At 40.8% G+C, this 23,203-nt stretch overlaps 2 protein-coding genes across 4 annotated transcripts in view; both read left to right on the top strand.

Moving 5' to 3' along the window:
- Positions 1-22,562, top strand: wdr90 (WD repeat domain 90). Of its 2 annotated transcripts, XM_085171483.1 has the most exons (43): positions 1-309; positions 452-543; positions 689-865; positions 969-1,107; positions 1,454-1,624; positions 1,907-2,033; positions 4,275-4,342; positions 4,604-4,677; positions 5,259-5,459; positions 5,621-5,683; positions 5,781-5,849; positions 5,939-6,049; positions 6,144-6,289; positions 6,392-6,449; positions 6,678-6,796; positions 7,806-7,967; positions 8,070-8,200; positions 8,329-8,445; positions 8,953-9,188; positions 9,284-9,420; positions 9,501-9,631; positions 10,126-10,256; positions 10,359-10,520; positions 10,781-10,909; positions 12,045-12,178; positions 12,262-12,302; positions 12,426-12,542; positions 12,797-12,964; positions 13,072-13,154; positions 13,227-13,329; positions 13,585-13,706; positions 14,522-14,675; positions 14,822-15,012; positions 15,266-15,434; positions 15,594-15,717; positions 16,852-17,023; positions 18,113-18,235; positions 18,403-18,571; positions 18,797-18,927; positions 19,611-19,754; positions 20,748-20,864; positions 21,010-21,094; positions 21,237-22,562. In XM_085171483.1, exons 1-43 carry the CDS (start codon positions 297-299, stop codon positions 21,392-21,394), a joined length of 5,469 nt encoding a protein of 1,822 aa, XP_085027609.1. In that variant the 5' UTR covers positions 1-296; the 3' UTR covers positions 21,395-22,562. The 2 variants fall into 2 exon arrangements, with proteins under 2 accessions (XP_085027609.1, XP_085027610.1); XM_085171484.1 differs by lacking the exon at positions 12,797-12,964.
- rhot2 (ras homolog family member T2) overlaps positions 22,422-23,203 on the top strand; it is a 12,024-nt gene continuing 11,242 nt past the window's right edge. The window contains exon 1 of one of the 2 annotated variants that reach the window (XM_085171488.1): positions 22,422-22,563. In XM_085171488.1, coding sequence (XP_085027614.1) covers positions 22,527-22,563 — 37 coding nt within the window. In that variant the 5' untranslated portion in view covers positions 22,422-22,526. The other variant, XM_085171489.1, reaches the window with a different exon arrangement.

Below are 23,203 nucleotides of genomic sequence, written 5' to 3' on the forward strand. Positions count from 1 at the left end.
GTAAGCGTCATGACGTCATGGCCGTCGTGCTGTCGTTGGCAACGGCGGAGGCTGGAGCGGGAAGCAAATAACAGCTTTGATATGTATCAAATGTTGAACGAGCTGCTGTTTACACGGTACCGGGAAAACTGGAAAACCCCGCATCTTATGATGTGAACAATAAAAGGTTATGTTTTGCTTTGAGCTCCGGAGAAGGCAGAAGGAACTTTCCCGGTTATTTAGTTAACTGTCTGCTTGCTAGCTAACTTCCAGACTGGGATATCAACAGGTGGATTTTCTGTTTGCTGCATTTATCAATGGCCTACAAAGGTAAAGTGCACTTTAAAGGTTTGAATGAAATCCATATAAAATACAACAACGAAGACCGAGAGACAGAAACCCTGATTTTAAACGTGAGTCAAACGTTGTTAATAACTAGTTAAACCTAACTCCAGCTTTTCTAATTGTGCAGATTGGCAGCATCCCTACGTTAACATATTCAAATATGTCCGAGTTGAAGAGTGGAAGAGGTCGGCAAAAGAGGGGGATGTGTCAGCATACACGGTAACTTTGTACACACTACACTTGCTTGAATTACCCTTATGAAATCAGTATAGTTTGTCTCCTCACACAGGTAGAGAATTAGTTTCTCTAAAGATCAATAGAATTGTAATTGTTGAAATGTTTTGCCCAACATTGCGTCTCTCAGGATAAGACACTGAAGTGTCCGGTGTTCAGGATCAGGGGCCCTGTTCCTGCCAACAGCTACATCTTGCTTCCCAAAAACAGCAGCCAGTCCCTGGGGCTGACAGGACGCTTCTTCTACCTCCTCTTCAGGCCGACCCCCGGCAAATACTTTGTGGTCCACCTGGATGTCGCTGCAGGGGTATCATCCCTTATTTGGCTGCATGATCCATTGTGCATATCATTCATTTTTGCTCAGAGAAATCAAGACTGCTTTCCCTCTTTCTCTGTGCCGTGTTTTATAGGAGGGTCAGGTTGTCCGTATCTCCTTTTCCAACACGTTCAAAGAGTTCAGGTCCACAGCTACATGGCTTCAGTTTCCTTTCCTGTGTGGAGCTGCAAAGGATTCAGTTTATGAAAACACAGCTAAATCTGCAAGACGGGGTAAAAACTATGCACACTCATGCTGCCTGGTATACTTAAGCCATTTCCAGTAATTGCACAGCTTTTATAAGAAGGATCTAAAAAGTGAAGCTAATGCAGAAATGCCTAAAATCAGCATTATTTCTAAGGGCTGACTTAGAGGGGTGTCAGTTTGGTTGCATAAAGAAGCCTCATCTCTGCTTTTGTATCGAAGTCTATGAGAAAACAACCCTACTGCTTACTTGAACTATGCCCTCAGACGCTTTTTTAATGAGCTTGTGGACTCTTAGAAATCCTATAAAAGTATTCTTATTTAATACAGAGGGACTGTTACTTTGTAAAAATCGCACATTTTTATTTGATATAGGTTTGGTGGGTCCAGCTCCTACATCAGTGCGCTGGACGTGTCTGATGCTGGACCTGCAGCTCACGCTTTCTGACTACCTCAGCCGCTCCTACAGTCACCTGAAGAACATCAAGTTATGTGCCAACATGACAGTGAAAAACATGTTTACCAGTGACTTACTGCTAGACCCAGGTGAGGGCAAAACTTTGAAACAAAGGACGTCTTACTGTACATGTATATATTTTATATGTGCAGTTAGTTGTTTAACTGCTGTTTTTCGTTTAAAATGGCCAGATCAAGTTATGAAAAAGAAAACTGGACAGTGTTTTTCTGTGTCTCTGAACAGAAAAGTGCAAAACCAGTCAATTCAATGAGCAAAGATGATGAAATACAGCTGCACACAGACACACATGGTGAAGCTTTTAAAATCTTTAACCCAGTCATTGCTTATTCATCTTTATTATCTTTTAACAGGAGTTTCCTTCAGTCAAGCTAAGTTAATGGGTCTGACCTCATCTCAGGGAACAGGTGCCATACCCAGAGAGATGTCATTTCCTGTGCCCAAGGGAGGCTCCTGGCATGACCTGTATGATTACATCAGGTACAGCTATAGATATTCAGTTTAAAGCAAAGTCCAGAAAAAACACTTTTCTTGATACAAAAACTGAAATTTTGGTGCAAAGTGGTAAAGATTAGTCTCATAGCCAAGCTGAATTTTTGTAATCCATATCAACAACTTCTGGCGGCCAGGGCAGACCTGAGTAGAGGCATCAAGAAAGCTAAGGCTGCCTATAGGAGGAGGATTGAAGATCACTTTGCTGTCGACAACGACCCCAGAAAAATGTGGCAGGGGATCAATCACATTACCAACTACAGAAGCAATAACCAGGCGATATCTAGGACTGATGCCTCGCTGGCTGAGGATCTAAACCGTTTCTTCGCCCGCTTTGAGACAACCAGGCCCTCAGCTGTTACACCACTTCCACCCGCCTCCAGCACCGGCACACTAACATTTGGAGAGCATCAAGTGAGGTGTGTTCTAAGGTCAGTGAATCCCAGGAAGGCGGCAGGTCCTGATGGAATACATGGAAAGGTTCTCAGAGCATGTGCTGACGAACTGACCGGAGTCTTCACTAAAATCTTCAACCTTTCCTTGTCATTAAACACCGTCCCACCCTGCCTCAAAACCTCAATCATCATCCCCATCGCTAAGAAGACGGCTGTGGACAGCCCAAATGACTACAGGCCTGTTGCACTTACGCCTGTAGTGATGAAGTGCTTTGAGAGACTGGTCTGTCAGCACATCAGGGCTGGTCTGCCTTCCACTCTGGACCCCCATCAATTTGCTTACAGGACAAATCGATCCACCGAGGACGCCATCACCATAGCGCTCCACACTGCGCTGAGTCACCTGGAGCACCGAGGAAGCTATGTGAGAATGCTCTTCCTGGACTTCAGCTCAGCTTTCAGTCACATCATCCCGGAGATCCTGGTCCAGAAACTGTCTCACCTGGGACTCTCCACCTCCATCTGTCTCTGGATCAAGGACTTCCTGACAAACTGACCACAGTCTGTCAGACTCGGCCCCCACCTGTCCAGCACCATCACACTCAGTACCGGGTCTCCACAAGGATGTGTTCTGAGTCCCCTCTTGTTTACGCTCTACACATCCGACTGCTCCCCTACCCATCTCTCAAACACCATCATAAAGTTCGCGGATGACACCACAGTGGTTGGACTCATCTCAAGGGGGGATGAGTCGGACTACAGAGATGAGGTTAACAGACTGACTGAGTGGTCAGTAATAACCTCCAACTTAACACCACGAAAACTAAAGAACTTATTTTGGACTTCAGAAAGGCCAGAGCAGACCCGGCCCCACTCTGCATTCACGGGAACTGTGTGGAGAGGGTACACTCCATGAGGTTTCTGGGCGTGCAGATCTCTGATGATCTCTCCTGGACTGCAAATACCACGGCAGTGGTAAAAAAGTCCCAGCAGCGTCTCCATTTTTTGAGAGTGCTCAGGAGGAACAACCTGGAGGAGAGGCTGCTGGTGACATTCTATAGAGCCACCATAGAGAGCATCCTAACGTACGGCATAACAACATGGTATGCAGGGTGCTCAGTTGCAGACAGGAAAGTCCTGCAGAGGGTCATCAACACAGCCCAGAAGATCACTGGCTGCTCTCTGCCCAGTCTGGAGGCCATTGCAAACTCTCGATACCTCAGCAGAGCTGGCAATATCATTAAGGACTACTCTCACCCCAGTAATCAACTGTTTGAACTATCACCGTCAGGCCGACGGTACAGGTCACATAAAACCAGGACAAACAGATTCAGGGATAGCGTCTTTCCCAGAGCTATCACTGTAGTAAATAAGCACAAAACAATTAAACCTGCTTAACTATACCATACTTGCCATTGTCACTATATTATGCTGCTGTCACTATATTATGCTGCTATTCATACTATCATTATATTATGCTGCTATCCTGTATATATCGTACTTATTATTGTCTGAGTACTTCGGTTGTTTTATTGTACTTTTTATATTTTACATTTATATTTATTATTGCATTTTGCACCAAGGGAGTGGCACTCCAATTTCGTTGTACTTTGTACAATGACAATAAAGGCTATTCTATTTGTTTGCAAAGTCATTTAGGCTCTCAATATGTGGACATGTACTTGAATACTGTCTTAAAGGTGGATTTTTCCTTTTATGATGATTTTAGAAATATTTACAGCCTATCTGCAGCCTAAATTGTTATTGATTTAATACAGATGTTACCTGCCTTTACCACTGCTACAAAGTCATTCAACTTTTCCTAACCCAACAGGTTTCCCGCTGAAGGAACAAAGTTACCGTTTGACTCCATTCAAAAAGGCAGTCCACAGTCAGAGCGTTGTAAGTAATGAAAAGGACACTCGTCACCAAATATACTGAAGAAAGAGCTCGCCTCACCTCAAAACACAATTATGCTTAAATCAGTTCTTTCTTTCTGGTGTTAAATTAAGTCTTAACTCAAAGAAAATGAAACTACTGGCTCAATATTACATGCCTGATTCATGGGATGTGGAATCTGAGGTGCTTGTGTTCATCAAGGTAATAATACCAGTAGTAATGTATTGTAGATGACTGGTTTCCATTTTCCATTGTATTCTCCAGGGTCTACTCCCAGCCTCAGCAAACCAGTTCAAGATCGTGTGTCCCTCATCCACCAGATCACCAACCCAAAATTAGTAAGACTGATAACATTTAGCACATTTTTCCTTCCATGGTGAATAGTACGGTATAGATACTTTATAAAGGAAATATGTATCTTTGAGATTAAGAATCCTTTTTTAAAGAGAGACCAGGCCAGGAGGGCGGCATAAATTACAATAAATATTACATTGAACATGTGAAGAAAAGAGATACAGCTGACATTCAGTACAGGCAAACATCTGAATCATGTGCAGTAACAGGTCATTACATGAGCAACATCAAAACCAGTCACTCTGACCAAATGAACTGTTTTCTCTCCCTTTAAAACAGATTTAAACTCCTGTATTGTAACCAGATGTAACCAGAACACTTTTAAAAGCCCCTTTTTCCTCATTTCTCACTTTAGACGGTCATTAGTAAAAATACTGTGAGAGCGTTTGCTGTGCTGGTTGTCATTTTTACACATATAGACACACAAATAAGAAGAAATTAGTCCAAGCAGAGAGAGCTTTCAATTGGACCAGTTTTCACTCCAAGTATATAATTAGGCGGAGGCTTATGTTTTTTGTTTTTTTTTTAAGTGTACATCTTTCTATATATGTTATTTTCTTCTTAGCTATCAAGAAATAACACCCCTGTGGTGGCCAGCATACCTGAGCTGGGTGTAGTCTCCACTCACCAGAATGACCTGTTGGCATCCTCCGGTTCACACAAACTTGCGTCCAGGCCGCCTTCTGAGGCTGATGATGGTGGAGTTCATGTGTATGCGCACGCTGAGGAAGGCCTGAGCAAACACGGGGAAGAAAGTGAAGATGAGGTGATGCTTCAGTCCTCCTATTAAAATAAATGTCCAAGCTTAGGATGCCCTGTTATATAGCACATTCCATTCTTTGTACATTCCGCTGTATTTGTCCTTCGGTGCTCTTTGTACAGTTGTGTGTGAGCTTGAGAAAATCTGTCGACCTTGTTACGTTACAGTTTGTGTGCACTCCTGTTCCACGGCCTGTGGGTCTGTCACTGTCCAGAGAAGCCAAACAGCAGGTAAAAGGGTGGAGATTGAAACGAAAACAGCCGCCAGGACGTGGTTTGTTTCTAAAATCTTAGCATTTGTTTTTTTTTTTTCTGCTCTTTCTTTTAGAAGCTGCTCCCAGATCCGATTCTCAGGCTCAATCGAATCATCGGCTTTGGAGGAACTACTTTTAAATGTGTATGGTCCTCTGGAATTAAACCCCTATATAAAACACATAACCATCAATCCTGAAAAAATTTTAATAGCTGCACTTCATTGCACCGTAGGCCCTGTGGTCCAAATCAGGCGATGAAGTGGTGTATCCGTGCCATGCAATTATCGTCTCTATGAAGATATCCTCTAACCAGCAGAGATTCTTCATCGGCCACACCGATAAAGTAAATGAGATCCGGTGTGCTGCTCCAACTCAGCAATGTGAAACATCCAAAATAAGATACTTAAAATTCAATATTACACTTGGTGTCTTTGTAGGTGTCTGCGCTGGCTTTTAATGGCAACACAATCCTCCTGGCCTCAGCGCAAACTGGCAACAACAGTGTAGTTCGGGTGTGGAACTATCACAAAGCAAACTGTGTGGCCATGTTCAGGACTCATGCACATTCGTTATCCTGTCTTAGGTAACAGACTGCAATCACACAGAACAATAACGTGTACGTTTGTTAAAAGCCTTGTTTTGCTAAATTCGATTTTTCTTCTATTCATCTCTTCCTATTTTGAAGCTTCTCCTACGGCGGTGGCATTCTCTGTGGAGTTGGTAAAGATAAGCACAATGAAACAGTGAGTTCCATTCATTCAAATCATATGAAAATCCATGTATGAAAAGAATTATCTCTAGATGTAGAGTCACAGAGGTCGTTAGATCAAGATGAAATAATTCTAAGAAGCTTTTGATAATATTAACCCAAACTGACCCACTTTATTTTTATCAGGCTATAAATGGCTCTTCTTGTTGGAGTCTGATTCTGCAAAGCTGTCGGGTGATTGCTTCTGTGTGTTATTTCACAGATGGTGGTGGTGTGGAACACTCTGAATGTTAGCAAAGGTGGAGAGGTGTCCATCTTGGCCAAAACGCACACAGATGTGGACATTCACACCATGAAGGTCGCCTTCTTTGACGATACAAGGTACCCTCCGTACTGCATATGTGTGTTTTACCATTTGTACTTGTGTAAATGTTAAATCACACATTCTACCATAAATTCAAATTCAGATTTTATTTGTCACACACACACAACCATACACAGTATGACATGGGGGTGAAATGCTTGTAGCTGTACAATGCCCGACCATTAAATGACAGAAAAAAAGTTTTACAGTATTTACAATTTACAGGTTACTACAAAATTTACAAGTTAACTTAGGAATTTACAGTAAAAAAAATGTGCAAATAGCAGAAAGAGATTATCAAGATTATAAATTATAGGAATTATAGGATTATAGGAAATGTGTGGTGGTGCGTGTGGTGATGTGATGTGTGTGAGAGTCCAGTCTTGCACCTGGTTCAGGGCCCGAATAGCCTGGGGGAAGAAGCTCCTCCTCATTCTCTCTGTTTTGGCCTTAAGGGAGCGGAAGACCTCAACAGTGAGAAGAGTCCATACTGTATACTGCATACTGTATACTGTACTGCATACTGTATAGCATCATGTTATTAGTCTGCAACGAATGGATTGTCACTCTCTCAGCTGTTGGAAGCTTTGAGGACACTGCCCTCTGAAGGTTGATCAGTTTGATTTCTAGTGCTGACATCATGTGGATCTTGTGAAGCTCTTCATAAGCTGCAAACAGGTGAAGGTTTATCAGATTTAAATGCAGGCATGCAAAGAGTCACACTGCAAACAGTGTTGTGGGGATTGTGAGGAAGAGCCAAAAGAATGAAGACTTCATTGTGGAGTGAGATATTCCGCAAAGACAGTTTCAACCAAGCAGAAAGTACACCCTCTGTCAGTGCTAAGGTTTTTCATATCGACTCATCATTTATAACAATTCAACCTCAGATGAACAACAGTACACTCTGCCATTAATTATTTATTAAAAACAAATAAAAATGCAGAAGCAATGTGTGAAAAATTAAGTGTATCGCAGTGTAGTCGAGAATGGAGACAATGGGATAATCTGCAAGTGTGCTGCTTTTAGGATGGTGTCATGTGGTCGGGGAAATATTCGTCTGTGGCGAGTGCGGAATGGCACACTGCGTTCCTGTCCAGTCAACCTGGATAAATACCAAACACTGGATTTCACAGATGTGGCCTTTGAGGAGGGAAACTCTGATGAGCAGCATCTTGATGATCGAACACTGTGAGTGAACAAATCAGCACGCAGGTTTTCTTAACTTCAGGAGAAGTGTGAAACGAATCTCACTCCACTGAACATGTTTGCTCTGTTACTTCTTCCCCATAGATACGCCAGCACTCGGAGTGGGCATATCTTTGAAATAGACTACAGCAGCGTTGTTATTAAAAACGTGAGGAGGCTGTTACCTGCACAGATGCAACATGCTGACCGCAGAGAGAAATGGACTTTTAATACAGGTGGGTCGTTCAGGTGACATTATCTAAACTTATGTCTTCAATTTAACATTTGATCATTTACATGATTGACCCCCACCTGAAAAAATAAGTCAAACGACCGTAATGTGACTGTGTTCGTCCCATCCCAGGTCCAGGCATTGCTATCAACAGCATCAGTGTGTCCTCATCATTCTGCGCCACAGGCTCTGAAGATGGCTTCCTGCGGCTCTGGCCCTTTGATTTTTCTACAGTCTTCCTGGAAGCTGGTAGGCGCAGTCATGAGATGGCCTAACATTCACCTGTAGCTAACAGTTACCAGAAGCAGTGATTTAATCTTTAGGTGATGAATATTTAGAGCTTTGATGGGTAAGATTTATTTATGCTTTTGTTCCTCAGGCCTTTCTGACTTAACTAATGTTATAGACACACATTAGATAACTGAATTAAAACATTCTCACTACTTTTATGACATTGTAGATGGATGGATGAGGTTAAGCTAAGCTTTAAGTGTACTCTCTGTTTCAGTGGTGTTTAAATTAAGAGTATGAGCAGTATATGCCTGATATGAGAAATCTGTGAACTCGATACACTCACTTTCCATCTTCAGGAGTTTCGGTGTATGAGCGGATTTGAATTTGAAGCAGCCACCTCTACAGGCTCTCCATCAAGGAGTACAGCAGCTACGGCATTTTCTGCTGTTAGTGTGGCTAACTGTTGGTGATCCTGGGCTGTTTAAAAATAGCTGGCTGTGTACATTATTTGTATTTTTCCAGAGCACGAGGGACCTGTGAGCATGGCGCTAATCTCATTTGATAGCCTTCGCGTCCTAGCTGCCACCTCTACTGGTAACCTGGGCTTCCTTGATGTGAGCAGCCGTGGTTACAACACACTGATGAGGTCACATACAGACACTGTGCTCGGCTTCAGCGTCGACGGCATTCATCGGCATCTCACAACAGCCTCTTCTGATGGCACAGTGCGAATCTGGAATATGGATTCCCTCCACCAGGTCTAACTAAAAAGAAAACAAATATACAGAAACTTTCCCCATTCCCAGTAGCACATTTATTGATCAGATCGATGTTTCTCTTGTCTTGTGTTCAGCTGTATGATTTTGTATCTGAAGACAGCCCCTGCTCAGTAGCCTTCCATCCGGGGGAGCAGATCTTCTCCTGTGGTTTCAGCTCTGGCACGGTCAGAGTCTTTGCAATCTCCAGTGCCAAGCTGCTGGCGGATCATGAGTACGTTTTAACTAGCCCGGAGTCGGCACCGGTGGCAGTGAAGAAGCTTTTTCCATTTATATTTATTTATTTTTACACAGGCAGCACAGAGGTGAAGTGGTGGGTCTTGCCTTTTCTCCAGACGGCGAGTTCATGTACAGCGCCGACTCACAGGGGTCTCTGGCACTTTATAACTCCTCTGAGGAAGAGCACAGTGTCATCAAAGTTGTGTGTATGTATACAAACAACCACTTCAAGTTATTCTTAGTACACCATATGTTACCCATAAGTAGAACTTTTCTGCAGACACAGCATCAAATGTGAATAACTCACTGTGCCATAACATGTACTGTTTAATTTTAAAACCCTATAAGATAACACGTAAACCAGACTTTTAGTTTGGTTATTAGTTTTAGAAAAAGTGTAGGTAAACTGGACTCTTATGTCTATCTACCCTCTGCTGCAGGCTGCTGCAGAGCCACATGTTGGATTTTTCTGCCCACAAAGCTTAAAAGCTGTTATTCTTTTCTTTTCCTTTGGATTAGTTTTTTCTCCAACATTTGTTTTATTGCAACAAAAGTGCTGATTTTCATTCATTGCACTTCTACTAGGAACAACTGTGTTATGTAGATAATGTTTTTTTATTTGCTTGAACATGGTCAATGACTTAGACTATTTTAAATTACAAATATAAGTTGGCTTGACACTCTATACCTTTTCGGTTAGGTAATGTGGTGGCTCGAGGCACTGAGCGCGCTCCAGACGCGCTCACAGTAAGCAGCGACAGTCGCTGCCTGGCTTTTGTCGGTCCCTCGGAGTACACTGTCACCGTTGCTGACGCACGGACTCTTGATGAGGTCAACTCTCACACCGTACAATCTGCACTTTTCACTTTGAGCATTAGAGTCTGGGTTCTTCTGTCTCACCCTGTCCACACTGACACATAACTTCTTCTGTAGCTGCTACATGTAGATGTGAGTATTTTGGATGTAGAGAGTCCCCGTCTGGATTCTGCCCTGAAGGTCTGCTTCCCTCCGGCCTCCACCAAACACTTGTTGGTTGCCACATCTGGTAACAAGATCCTCTGGGTTTGCACCAAGACAGGCCGCCTCCTCCGAGAGGTAACTGTTCACTACAGCTTTGTTGTAAAATCCATGAATTACTTGTTGAGTGGTTCCAAGACTGAGTATTTGCTTAAGACAGAAACATGGGAGATGCCTGGGGTTGGCTTTCTCTTTAGAGATATATGGTGCTACAAGACAAGAAGCTTAGAAGTTTGTAAAAATGTCATAATATAGTAACTAAGATATTATTGTATAGTTTTATGAACACAGTTTGTATCTCTTTGTTTCTGAGTGTTGTTTTTCGGTTTTTCTGACAGCTGTCTAAAGTGCATAAACACCACTGCTCGTCCCTGGCTGTGAGTGACGATGGTCGTTTCCTGCTGACAGCCGGACACAACGCTGTGAAAGTGTGGGATTATAACATGCAGCTTGATATTAACTCACAGGTAGTCAACAAAAGAGTAACTTAGACTCTTTAGAACAAATACTACCAACTAAAGTACTTGGTCAAACTTTACAATACAGCTCATGACAAAGGGTGTACTTTTAATATGATTATATATAATAATGATGAATACAATTACATGGAATTTAAATGTATTTTATTTTAAATTACATTATAATTTTTACCTAAAAAGTGCTTAAAGGTAGAAACACCAGAATAAGAGGATAACAAGCCAGGTTTTTATAGAAAGCAAGAAAATACTTTTGTGTGTGTCACATCAAGGAGTGGATTACTTGTGCCTTTATTTCACCAATATAAATGTGATAAGGACTGTTCTCACTTAGAAATGGAAAGAAAGAAAAAAAAAATAGCATCAACATTTGCATCACCATGTGACCTTATAGTGATGGAGCCAAGTCTGACTTATTTATTTTCTTTCACAATCACTGTTCAAATGTAAATTTCAAAAGTGAAACACCTTGAAATTAGGAAAGTTTAAACCCCTCCATCATATGGCCCACGCCCTGAAAAGTACACTGTTGTACTTGTAAAACTGTAAAATATTTTTTGTTTTGTTTTTTCAAAATTATCAAGAAATTATGTGGTGCTTAAAGTTGCTTACAGCATAATTTGTTTGGCCTTTTTTGAAATTACTTACAGTAATTTTGTTTTTCGTGTGTGTGTGTGTGTGTGTCTGACTTGTTATTCCCTTATTCTCGTGTATCTATCTTTAAGTGTATGCTGGTAAATAGAATTACTTTCAAACATTACAAAAGGAAATAATCCCTTAGACATGGACTGTATTATAAAGTATTACTAAGTGTTTGATAAAGTCGTGCTTGCTGCCTTATTTTACAAGTACGGGTGACATAATCATACAAAAAAAAGTCTAAAGAAGGCTTATTATGTCAGTGTTTTAATGGATTCTAAAAGATTTTATTGTAATGGATCATATTATTTCATACAATTGTCTGATTGTAGTTATAGTTTTGCAAGTATTGAGTGGTTACAGGTCACATTGCACTAATTTTGATGAGGATTGTAGAAATTATGTCAGCTGTAGAGAACAGACAGTAGTAGGAGGCTGATGTTTTAGGAGTTAATGTCGTGAAGTTAAATGTGTTTATTTCTACCAGATGTTCATAGGCCACAGTCATCCTATTCGGCAGCTTAGCTTCACCCCTGACCAACTGGGAGTGATCTCAGTCGGAGACGCCATATTTCTTTGGGACTTCCTGGCAAATCCTGTAAACTCTACAGCTCAGTGTTGGTAATAATCACTCTTGAGTCTTCTTAACAAATGTTTATAACCTATATTGGTTCATATTTATTTGTCTCTGTCTTCACTCACAGCTCACCTTTCAAAATAAGCTACGCTTCAGCTCCAAAACCAGGTGACATATTTAGTTTGCTCCAGTTCAGTCTTGCTTTAATGATGCAAAGTGCATCTCATTCTTTTGCTTTTACGAATTTGAAATAAATAGTTGGTCTTGCAATTTTATATAACAACTTAACAGACACTGAAGTTGATGATATACAATTGTCCAACGGTATGCCTCGAAAGACAGCGCCGCTCCCCTCCTCACCACCACCACGACTGGACATCAGCAGCATCGACCGGGTTGGACACCGAGGTAAATTTGTGTTTTTTGTTCGTCTGCTTCCGCTTGTAGTTCCTGTCTGTGGTGGACTGTAGGATTAGCTGATCAATCTGGGACTTTGTGCACAGTCTTATACTGATGGTTTGCTCTGAGAAACTGATTAATCAATCTGCTTGTAGATTTTAAGTTGTTAGAGTTATTGCCATTGATAATTTTTGTCATATAATCTGTAAATTTAATACAGTCAAGTTTGCTTTTAAAGCAACAGTTTTTTCTGTCTCACTCAGATTTGGGGTCCTTGTTTTCTTGTGACACCCCAGCAAAGACAATCCAAACTGCATCAGTACCAGAGACTGGTTCAGGTCTTTCCTCTGATCCCAGACCTGCTGTCTCCTTCCTCAAAGTGACAGATCTGATCAACGGTTCTCCCCTAAATAGCAGTTATATGGACACTTGTAAATGCAATGTTTTTGGGGGGTTTTTGGTATTATAATGCTGTTGTTTAGCTTTCTCATTTTTTTGTTTGTTTTGTTTTTTAAATTGGTGCCATTTTGCCTTTCAGCTGAGTTGAAACAAAAGAAGCCAGTACGTCCAGACTGTTACAAGCACTTTATCCCACGTTTCAAGACATCATCACTTGATCAGGTAAACAGAGACTGCAGCCACAATATGCTTCTGTAGATTTGCTGTCCTGTCTTATTTTCTTCTCTCTTCTAGTCTGTTGTAGCTCCAGAAGCACAAGAAGAAGGCATAAAGCTCAAAGCAGTGATTGGCTACAATGGTAATGGGCGTGGCAACATGGTGTGGAGCCCCGACCAAGGTTAAGATGATATTCTGAAAGAAAAACATAAAAGTAAAACTGGAAATATTGTGTGAAATCAGAGTTATGGTATGAACTTAAGCTTGATCCAACAAATAAAAGTAACCTAAAGCACACTGGCTACTACTATTGAAATTTAAGTAAAAATCCAACTTTGAAATCAAATGCACGAAACACTTTTCTACTCATACCAGCTTTTAAAACGAGCCACTGAGTATAGCATTGCTTAAACCCAGCCGTTATTTTCCGTTGCAGGTTTATTTGCATACTCTTGCGGATGTGTGGTGGTCGTGGAGGATCTTCATACAGGAAGTCAGAGACACTTGCAGGGCCACAGAGAAGAGATCTCGTGCCTTGCGGTTACAAATGATGCACAGGTAATATTTTTGGTTCAAAACTCAGTACTCAAACTCTACAGGTATGTTATCTGAAATATTATCTGATATGAAATGACTGGTGGTGCATCAGGTGTGGTCTGCTATGATCAAGGTACAAAATAACCACATTTTTTAGCTGTGTGCTGAAACCAAACACTCCTGGTCATTATGAAAAGGCTTCTCTAATAAAATCAAAGAGAAACGAGAGGGAAAGTGATCACAACCAAATAGTGATTGATAATTATATTTAATTAAAAATTAATGCACATATAGGGAACTAGAGTTGTATTATATGAAAAGTTTCTAGAAGATTACACTTCTTTGCTTTGTATCCAAGAAGGCAACTGTTGTTTGGCCTGACAAAAGCCAGAGGAACCTGGGAACCCTGTAGTCATTGAGTCGACCATGAACTCCTCTATTTATCAAAGTATTCTAGGGTCAAATGTGGGGACAGCAGCTACAGCCTGGCTGAAATGATCCCAAGCACAGCAGCAAATCTACGACAGAATGACTGAAAAAGAAAGCAATCAGAGCGTCACAATAGCACAGTCAAAGTCGAGACCTCAACCTGACCTCAAGCAGGACTGTTTGGAGAGCTGTGCACAAACAAATGCCCACAAACCTCAATCAACTGAAGCAATGTTGTAAAGTAAAGTAGGTCAAATTCCTCCACAACAATGTGAGAGTCATTTCATTTTTTGTTGTTTTTTTTTCTGAGAGTGTAATACTATCATCACAGAGAGCTATATGATGTAACTGTCAGCAATATGAATCAACTGTGTATTGGGTTGTTTGTGTCTTTATTTCATTCTCAGACTATAGCATCAGCTGGTGGCACTAACTCCAGCAGGAGCCTTATCTCCATTTGGGACGTCCAGAGTGGAACGTGTTGTCGCAGTGTCTCCTACCACAGCGGCGCTGTCCAGTGTCTTGCGTTTTCCAGGGATGATTGTTTCTTTCTCTCTGTTGGTCAGTGTCGTATCCGATTGCAGTTGAAGTTTTCTTTTCTTTGTGTTTGTACCGTATTATACTTGATAAAGTAGCTGACAGCAATCGTCTCATCTGCTGCAAAACGTATAACTGCTACTGGCTTGTGATTCTTCACCATTACACAGGAGACTTCTCTGACCCGGAAGTGGCTCTGTGGAGCAGTAGGACCTTCCAGATGCTGTCAAGTGTAAGGGTGTCAGGACCAATCCATGATGCTGCTTTCAGCCCGTCAGCAGCCAGTCAAATGGCCTGCGTGGGCACCGATGGGGTATACTTCTGCTTTATCCACACACAGGGCCAGGATGCAGACCTCAAGGTTAACGACCACAAAAAATCCACAAATACACACAATAAGATTTTCTTACCTGATCAGGAGCTTTGGGCCACATAATGTAGCCATCATTAGAATTTGCTAATTTGCCAAGAAACATTAGTCGAGCTATAGGCATATATTGGTTTAAAATGTGTTAAGCATACATTTTAAATGTAAAAGAAATGCATTTAGTGTTGGAGTGGGTGAAGATTTTACTTTACTTACATGAAGATTGACTTTTTCTTTACCCATGTAGGTCCAGAGGGTGAAAACACCAGCAGAGGTGGGTGATGTGGAGCTGACGGCTCTCTGCTACCACATGGATGACTTCCTGTTCACCGGCACAAACCGAGGACATGTTTGCACCTGGGATGTTAGAACACAGCGCTGCTTAATGACCTGGGAAGCCGACGAAGGAGAAATTGGTACAAATAGGCAAAATCCCCCATGTGTTCATGATAGCATGACATTTCACCACACAGGAAAAAAAACACAACAGCATCACTAGTGCAGCTTAGATAGAGATATCTTGGATATACAGCTTCTGCCACAGGAAACTGAATTGATGTGTTTTCTTGGTGTAGGTGTGCTGCTGTGTCGAGGGAACCGCCTCCTCACAGGCAGCAACACCCGCTGGCTGCGACTGTGGGAGGTAGAAGCGGTTCAGAGCTTGAAGGCTGAGGAAAAAGGCAGAGGTGTGGAAGACAGGTCTGTTGCTCAATTTTGAATGATCCCTCCTGTCTCATTATATCATCTCATTAATACAAATATACAATCCTCAGTCAGTTTACTAACGAGAATACAGGGCAAAAGGTAAATAATGTTTAACTGTTTTACTGCTTTCATCCATTGCACTGTCTGCGTGTATGTTGCAGGAGCAATCACATAATCATAGCATAGATTTACAGGCAATTCTGTATTTTGATATTTTTATATTACTGACTTGTAAATAATGGGTAGAAGAGCATAAGTCTGTGTCAGGTCATGGTCGACTTGAGCTCTAGAAAAGAAGAGAACTGGTCATCTTTGATTCCTGAGGATCTTTCATGTCTCATCCTAGACACCTTTTTAATTCGAGAAGAGGGGGGAAAGGGTAAGAAAAAAAGAAAAACAAAGTCTTTTGATGTTCATCTGATATTTGATGTCAAATGGGTGCAAAACAACCAATTAAAAGGTAAAAAGTTCACAGGTTATGGACACATTACTGACATCAGTTTGAGGAGTTTCCTCCCCCATTCAATATTGTAAATAAGGAGAAGAATACTGAAGCTGTAAGGGCTGTATAATAACTCATGTGCAAGTAAGAGAAACTTGTAAATTAACCATGTTTAAAATTTAGTGTTCTTCAAGTTGCCTGACATTCGAGTTGTTTTGCACATACTTGCCATTCTCTCAGCCAGCTTGTTGTCATCATCGGATAGAGTCTTGAAATATTTTCCACATTTGCAGAACATTTCATGACTACTTCTCCTTCACTGTGGGCCAAGTCATTCCCCCCTTTTCACTTTAGGTCAGCCTTCTGTTTTCTGTCCTTTGTCTTCATAAAAATAAGTTATCTGGGCAGTTGTCTTAAAATGTGCTTAATAAAATGGTTGTCATTGGCTGTCTGTCTCAAACAGTGAGCAGTGTTATTTGTGTTATGAATAAGAACAATAAATGAGAAACAGTATTTATGCAGATTTCTTTTTCACTTCTTGGTTCACTTATAAGCTGACCTCTTTCTCTGCATAATGCTCTGTTGTGTTTTTTGAAACATTAAGAACCAGGTAAAGAATAAAACAGAGACCTGTCTCTATTTTAATGGTGGATCAGTGCTTATGAGCACCTCTGTCTGTGCTTCAGTGGGACAGCAGTGGTGTTGGAGCAAGAGATAATGCTGGATGGGGCAACAGTGAGTGCATCGTTCGATAACACAATGGACATGGGGATTGTTGGAACCACGGCAGGAACCCTCTGGTACATCAACTGGTCAGATAACAGCAACATCCGACTGGTCAGCGGCCACAAAACTAAGGTACCAGTGTGACATTTAGGAATCATTAGCTCGTGACACAGAAATAATAATGTTCTTGTGGGCTGATTGCATGTTATACCTTAAATGTGTATTAATGAATGTGACTGATAAAATATATAACTGCACATCGCATCATTATAAAAACAGATTTGTTATAGAGCTGCTGTGTCCTGTGTTGTTTACAGAAGGCTCTCTGTAATGGAAACTTGACAGTCTTTTCCTTTTTCATTGAGAAAATGTTTCTTTATATTTGTATAGCTGCAGGTATAATCAATCCAAGCTGCTGATTTTACCCCTCACAGATCCAGTCCATGTATGATAAGAATCTAAAGTGCTTCAAGCTCAGATGTTGAAGACTATTAATCATTTCCTCTTCATTTCAAATAAATTAGCCCACCATCATCTCTTTTATACTCAGCAGAAAACCTTACTGCCTCTCCTGCTAATAGATAGAGTCCATAATCCTGTTTGAACAGGGAAAAATGATAAAGAAATAACAGACCTCAACAAAATTAACACTTAAATGATTATAAAGCATTAGAGACTTGGAGATTCTGGTAGTTCTAAGACAAAAGCATAAAAATGACTCCCTGGAGTTCAGAGGAACAGAAAATCAATAGTTAATTGGCTTCTTTGTGAAATTCAAAGGCTGCCTGTCATTAAGTAAGTGCAATCTGTCCGCAGCACAAAGAGTAGACTGTGAAAAGCCTGACATTATCAGATCAGTTTTTATTAAAGGCTTCTTTTACATTGCTTTTGGTTATTCACGTTCAGTTTACATATTGATTTGTCTGTTTATCTGCCTCAGTGGTTTAATGACCTCCCACAGCTGTTCTCTTGTTTATTTTTTGGGGTATTTCTGTAAGCCTTTTTTCTCTCTTAAGAGAGATGCACAGCAGGCATTAATCACAATAATAATCTGCGCCTGATACAACAGAATGGGCTGTTGTGAAAAAATATGCAGAACCTGTAGCAAGAAAATGCCAGAAATGTCTTAATAAGATCTCTGAGGATGCTCTGCTTGCTTGTTGAATGTTATCTTCAGGCTAGAGAAAACACTTGCGTCTCTGTGTGTTCTCTGCTCTCCAGGTGAATGACGTAGCGTTTAGCTTTGACGAGAGCCACTTTGCCACCTGCAGCGAGGACGGCAGCGTGAGGGTGTGGTCAACCTCGAGCTATGAGCTGGTGGTGCAGTTCCAGGTGCTCAACCAGGTGAGTGAGTACCCTCAAAGGGGATTTTGCCACAAGAATTATGTTGGATACTTTCTACACCAACTGAAAGCATCAAAGCTAATCGATGCTAATCTCAGTAATATCACAGAATTATTGAAGCTGAAAATTAATAAGCAGCTCGTGCACTTGTTTCATGTCTTCATCAGGCTTGTGACTGTGTGTGCTGGAGCCCTTTTTCCAGTGCAGACAGCACGTACGTGGCTGGGGGATACAGTGACGGGACTGTAAGGATCTTTCGGCTCGCCTCAACAGAGATGGAGATGAAGCTGCATCCCCATCACGTGGCTATCTCTGCCATCCAGTACTCAGCTAATGGTGAGAGAGGAGAGCTGAATGTAGTGTATTTACATTTTATCTGCTTTGCAGGAATAAGAGTGTGATAATATATTTCGGCTACGTCACTTTGTTCAGTGAAAATACTCACAGGAAGGACTTGCTCTTGAATCTCAAGGCTCATTTGTGCATTACTGTTCTGGCAGTAAAATTTAATGTTTCATCCAGTTGTAGCTTTGGAACTTTTTTTTGTCCCCCCCTGTACAGGTCATGTGATCCTTTCAGCCGGGAAGAATGGTCTGGTAGCCGTCAGCAGCCCGGTAAATGGAGCAACTATTCGAGTCATAAAGGACCACAAAGGAGCGATGATCACCACAATCCAGTGTGTGATTGAACAGGTCAGCTCTCTGAAGTCAGAACAACAGAAACCGTGGCAGATGTTGGAAACCAACCACAAGAGATTAAGAAATATATATGAAAATAATATATAAACAACCTGCAGCTGAGGTCGTTTCGATAGAACCAGTCACAGAATCAAAACAGTGTTCTGAATCATTCCTTTTGGGATATATTCATCCTTAAGTTTAAAGTTCTGCAGAGACTTAGCCTCACATGTTGCTCGTAGACCCCACAGCACACGTTCTCACACCTGCGCGGCACTGATGTAGGTACAACGTGCAGGCAGGACACATAACCCACACACTTGCTTTAATTACCTGCACTGTTGACACATGGGCTTAACTGGACATCACATAGACTGTGCTAAAGCAAAGTCTGATTCATTTGGGCATGTGCATTGTCACTCCTCTGGGTAATGTCTGCAAATCCCACTGCATGTGTGAAAATGAAGCTGAAGATGTAAATGTGAACTGGTAATAAACTCTATGGTCAGTATTAATCAGTGAGAGAAACACTAAAATTCATCAGTGAACCCTGCTTCTTATACACAGAAATATATTAGCTAGAGTTAATGATCCTGTGTGAAACTATTTAAAAGCAAGACGTCTAACTTTTGTGATACTTAAAACCATTTTTCTTTCATCAGTACCTTTCTGACACTGTTTTGTCTTCTCAACCCCAGTGTAAAAATTTTGGGCTGGAAGGAAATGACCTGTGGTTGGCCACGAGCGCTGACAGGCGCGTCAGTGTGTGGGCTGCCGACTGGATGAAAGACAAGTGTAATCTGCTAGACTGGCTGTCCTTTCCTGCTCCTGCCCATTTCACGGTACAATCTGTATTTTAAGTAACAGTTCATAGTAATGAGTTGAAATGTCACTTTAATGGCTTTTTGTTTTGTTTGGGGGGTTTTGGTTTTTTTTGGGGGGGGGGATGTTAAGTTTCTGATGCAGCTAAAATTTTTGATAAGTGCATAAATAGAAACTGCTGCTACAGCTGGACTGTCATAAACAGGGTCACACAGAACTATATAGAACTCTATATTGGCTTGCAGTATCTGCAAAAACATTCCAACAGCATAGCGAGAGCCCTTCAACCCCAATGTAGGATTGAAGGGCTGTTTCTTTTGCTCATCCTCATTTTATGCTTAAGCATAAATCCTACCAGCACAGGACTGAAGTATATTTAGACTTTAAATATGCACAGAGTTTTAGTGAGTAATGCACAGTAAACAAAAGATTGTGTTGCTCTGTACAGTGAAAGGGAAAAAATATTAGTTGTAACCTGTTTAAAAAAAAAAAAAAACTGCCCTCCTACTGTAACTTGCCAGATGACACAATGATGAGCTAATAATATGCTGATGATACGATGATGTATCTATATGTTAAAACCAAGAAGCAGGATTCTTCTGCCCCTCCACCTCCTCTTAATAAGTACAAGGTAATGTACATTCAGAGCGCTTTCCAGAGGCGACTGTAAAATATGCCTCAAGAAAACAAGTTTTTTGCAGTCGTGCTTGTAATTCGGTAACCAGAGAAATGTTGGGTATGTGCTTTACGTTACATGTGTTTCTGTCTTTAATTCTGCTCACATGGCTCTGTTTTGTTGACGAATTTAATATGCTATCAACTAGCCAACGACTGCAGATGAAAATGAGTCTGTGTGGCTACATCGGGCATATTTATATGATGAGTTTAGGTTCTCTTGTTAATTAATAAACATTTTCCATTTTAAAGAGACAGAAAAACAAAGCTCAATCTGTTTTTTGTGTTTTTTTTACCCGTCTCCATCTAATATTTTTTGTTCCTTCCATATGTTGTAGGGTGACAGCCTGCCCCCCAGCATGGCTTCCTTCTGCCCAGCAGACCACAGCCTGGTGGTTTACACCGGCTACGGAGTAGAGAAAGAGCTGTCTTTTTATAGCCTCACTAAAAAACAGGTATCACTGTACATTTTCTCTTTGCTTCACTGCATTAGTGCTTTGAATTATTCTTTTTTTTTTTTATTCTTATTTTTTATGAATGTATACTAGCAAATGTTGCACACAGACAGTGTGTGAAGCCTGTTTTTATTCCTATTTGCAGATAATCAAGAAGATTTCCTTCCCCCACTGGGCCACATGCATTAGCCTGTCTTCTAAGAGTCATCTTGTAGCTGTGGGATCACATGGTAAATGCTGAGGTTTTTTTCTTGTTCATTTGTTTGCTTATATTGTAAATGTGTCACATGGTTCCAGTAAAAACATTAAAGCTGCATTGGTTGGCTTCTGTTCAGTGATGAATTATTCGCTGTGTGTCTCGTGTCTTATCAGAGCGAGTGCTGAAGCTGATCAAGTCAACAAGTGGCAGGTTTCAGGACTTCTTGCAGCACAGCGACTCACTGCAGACGTGCCAGTTCTCTCCCTCTGGGACACTTCTTTTCTCTGTGGCTTATAATGAGATCCTGCTGTGGGAAGTGCGAGGCCTCTGACCCGATCTGTGCAGGCTCATTATTTTTCACCTAGGTTTTATTTTTTTATGTAACCCTGTTTCTTAGATCGCTCAATCAGTTGAATATTTTTGGTGGAACTGGTGTTGTTTGTGGAAGACTTGTTGAAAGATTTGTCACATATGTTTATCGACTGAATCATTTTTTATATGTATGTTTTTGAAATATAATGGGTTTTTTTATTCAAGATCTTTTGTGTGTCTAGTTATTTCTATATATAGAGATGTATATATCATGAGTTTTCGTACTGAGTGTATGAATGTGTGTTAGTGTAAATGAGTGATAAACAGCTCTTGGCATTTACTATTTTTCCATTGGTGTGAAACTAAAAGGCAAGTGTAAAATTACAACATGTTTTTACTAAGGCTGTGGACCAGAATGACAGGTGCCCTCCTCAGAATATGTTGTACTCATTGTCCCCGCGTTCCTTCTATAAAAGGACACACACAAGTGATATTCTGTGACAAAGACTTGAAGTCTGGCTTCCCAGTCAATGACAGTCTCACTAATTACCAATACTAGTCACCACTTCTGTCAGGAGCTTTTCCACAGTTTTTTCTGAAAAAAAAAAATCCAATCATCTTTACACCCAAATTATTCTGTTTACAAAAATAAGATTCAAATTAATGAAAAGCAAACTCTCTAATTATAGTATTGACTGACAATAAATGGGACAAATGTTAAAATATAGACCCCGATGATGTGCTCCATGTATTTATATTTGCGAGGATGAAATGTGATTAAAAATGCTAAACTGGGAGTGATGAACACAGATTGATGTGAAACCACATATCATGTTTGATATTATTTTTTTCTTGTTTGCACTTGTTGTGTATTCCCTGTGATTTCAGTGTTTAGTTGAGCAAACAAACCCTGATCCAGTGCAGTAAATCCAAAGACAACAGTGCAGTGAGTAACGCCTGGCCTGTGCCCAGCAGAGGGCGTGGTTTCACAGTCTCCTCTGTGAACCGGAAAGATATGATTTCACCTTGGCTGCATATCGCTGTGGAGTGGCACACGTTTGTTTTAAGCTAGAAATTTGACATTCAAATGAATGGTGGATGTCACTTTAGTGCCGCGACGTGTCTGACTGTTCTCCAGAGAGAGAGGAAACATGAAACAAGACGTCAGGATACTTTTACTGGGGGAACGTAAGTCATTCACACTGACAGCCGAGCACAAGCTAAGCAACTAGCAGCCATTAGCTGCCGTAGCTAACTAACTTTTTGACTTCTAATTGAATATGTTCTGGGTAACTGCTGATGCCAAGAGGCGATAAGTGTCTTTAAAAGGAAAGAAGTTACTCATATAAAAATATATGTTTTTTGCTGGTACAATATACTCCTGTCTTTCGTTTATATTTCGCTAGCTTAAAATATTTGACTGGAAAGTTACAGTTAATAATGCGCTGCTGGATTCTAGCGCGGAGTAATCGCAATAACGTTATCATTTCATGTATTTTTATCTTATTGACTGAACAGTTTTAAGCCATACTGTACAAAACATAAGTATATTTTATTGGTCGTTTATTGTTATTTTGGAAAGTTTGCTTTGAGTTAGGTAAGCTAACACATCAGTACTCTCTAACGGTCGATACAGTCATCAAGGAGCCATATAAACTAACTAAAGGTAAAACAGTAACAGTTAGCTGCCAAACAATAGTATGTCTTTTATATAATCATGCTTTCTTCTAAGTGAACACGTTTCAATTAAGTGGGCTTTATGAAGCGGTCACTCCACATAATAACTATTTTATAACTAGGTGCTATCAAAATACGAGCTAGATTAGCG

The sequence above is a fragment of the Neolamprologus multifasciatus genome, chromosome 8, assembly GCF_963576455.1.
Source record: "Neolamprologus multifasciatus chromosome 8, fNeoMul1.2, whole genome shotgun sequence".
NCBI classification, from domain to species: Eukaryota; Metazoa; Chordata; class Actinopteri; order Cichliformes; family Cichlidae; genus Neolamprologus; species Neolamprologus multifasciatus.

What these genes read in the sequence shown, in the direction of transcription:
- wdr90 (XM_085171483.1), top strand. An exon ending in GACCTGTATGATTACATCAG is followed by an intron (nt 2,034 to 4,274) that starts GTACAGCTATAG and finishes CTAACCCAACAG; the next exon opens with GTTTCCCGCTGAAGGAACAA. An exon ending in AAGATAAGCACAATGAAACA is followed by an intron (nt 6,450 to 6,677) that starts GTGAGTTCCATT and finishes GTTATTTCACAG; the next exon opens with ATGGTGGTGGTGTGGAACAC.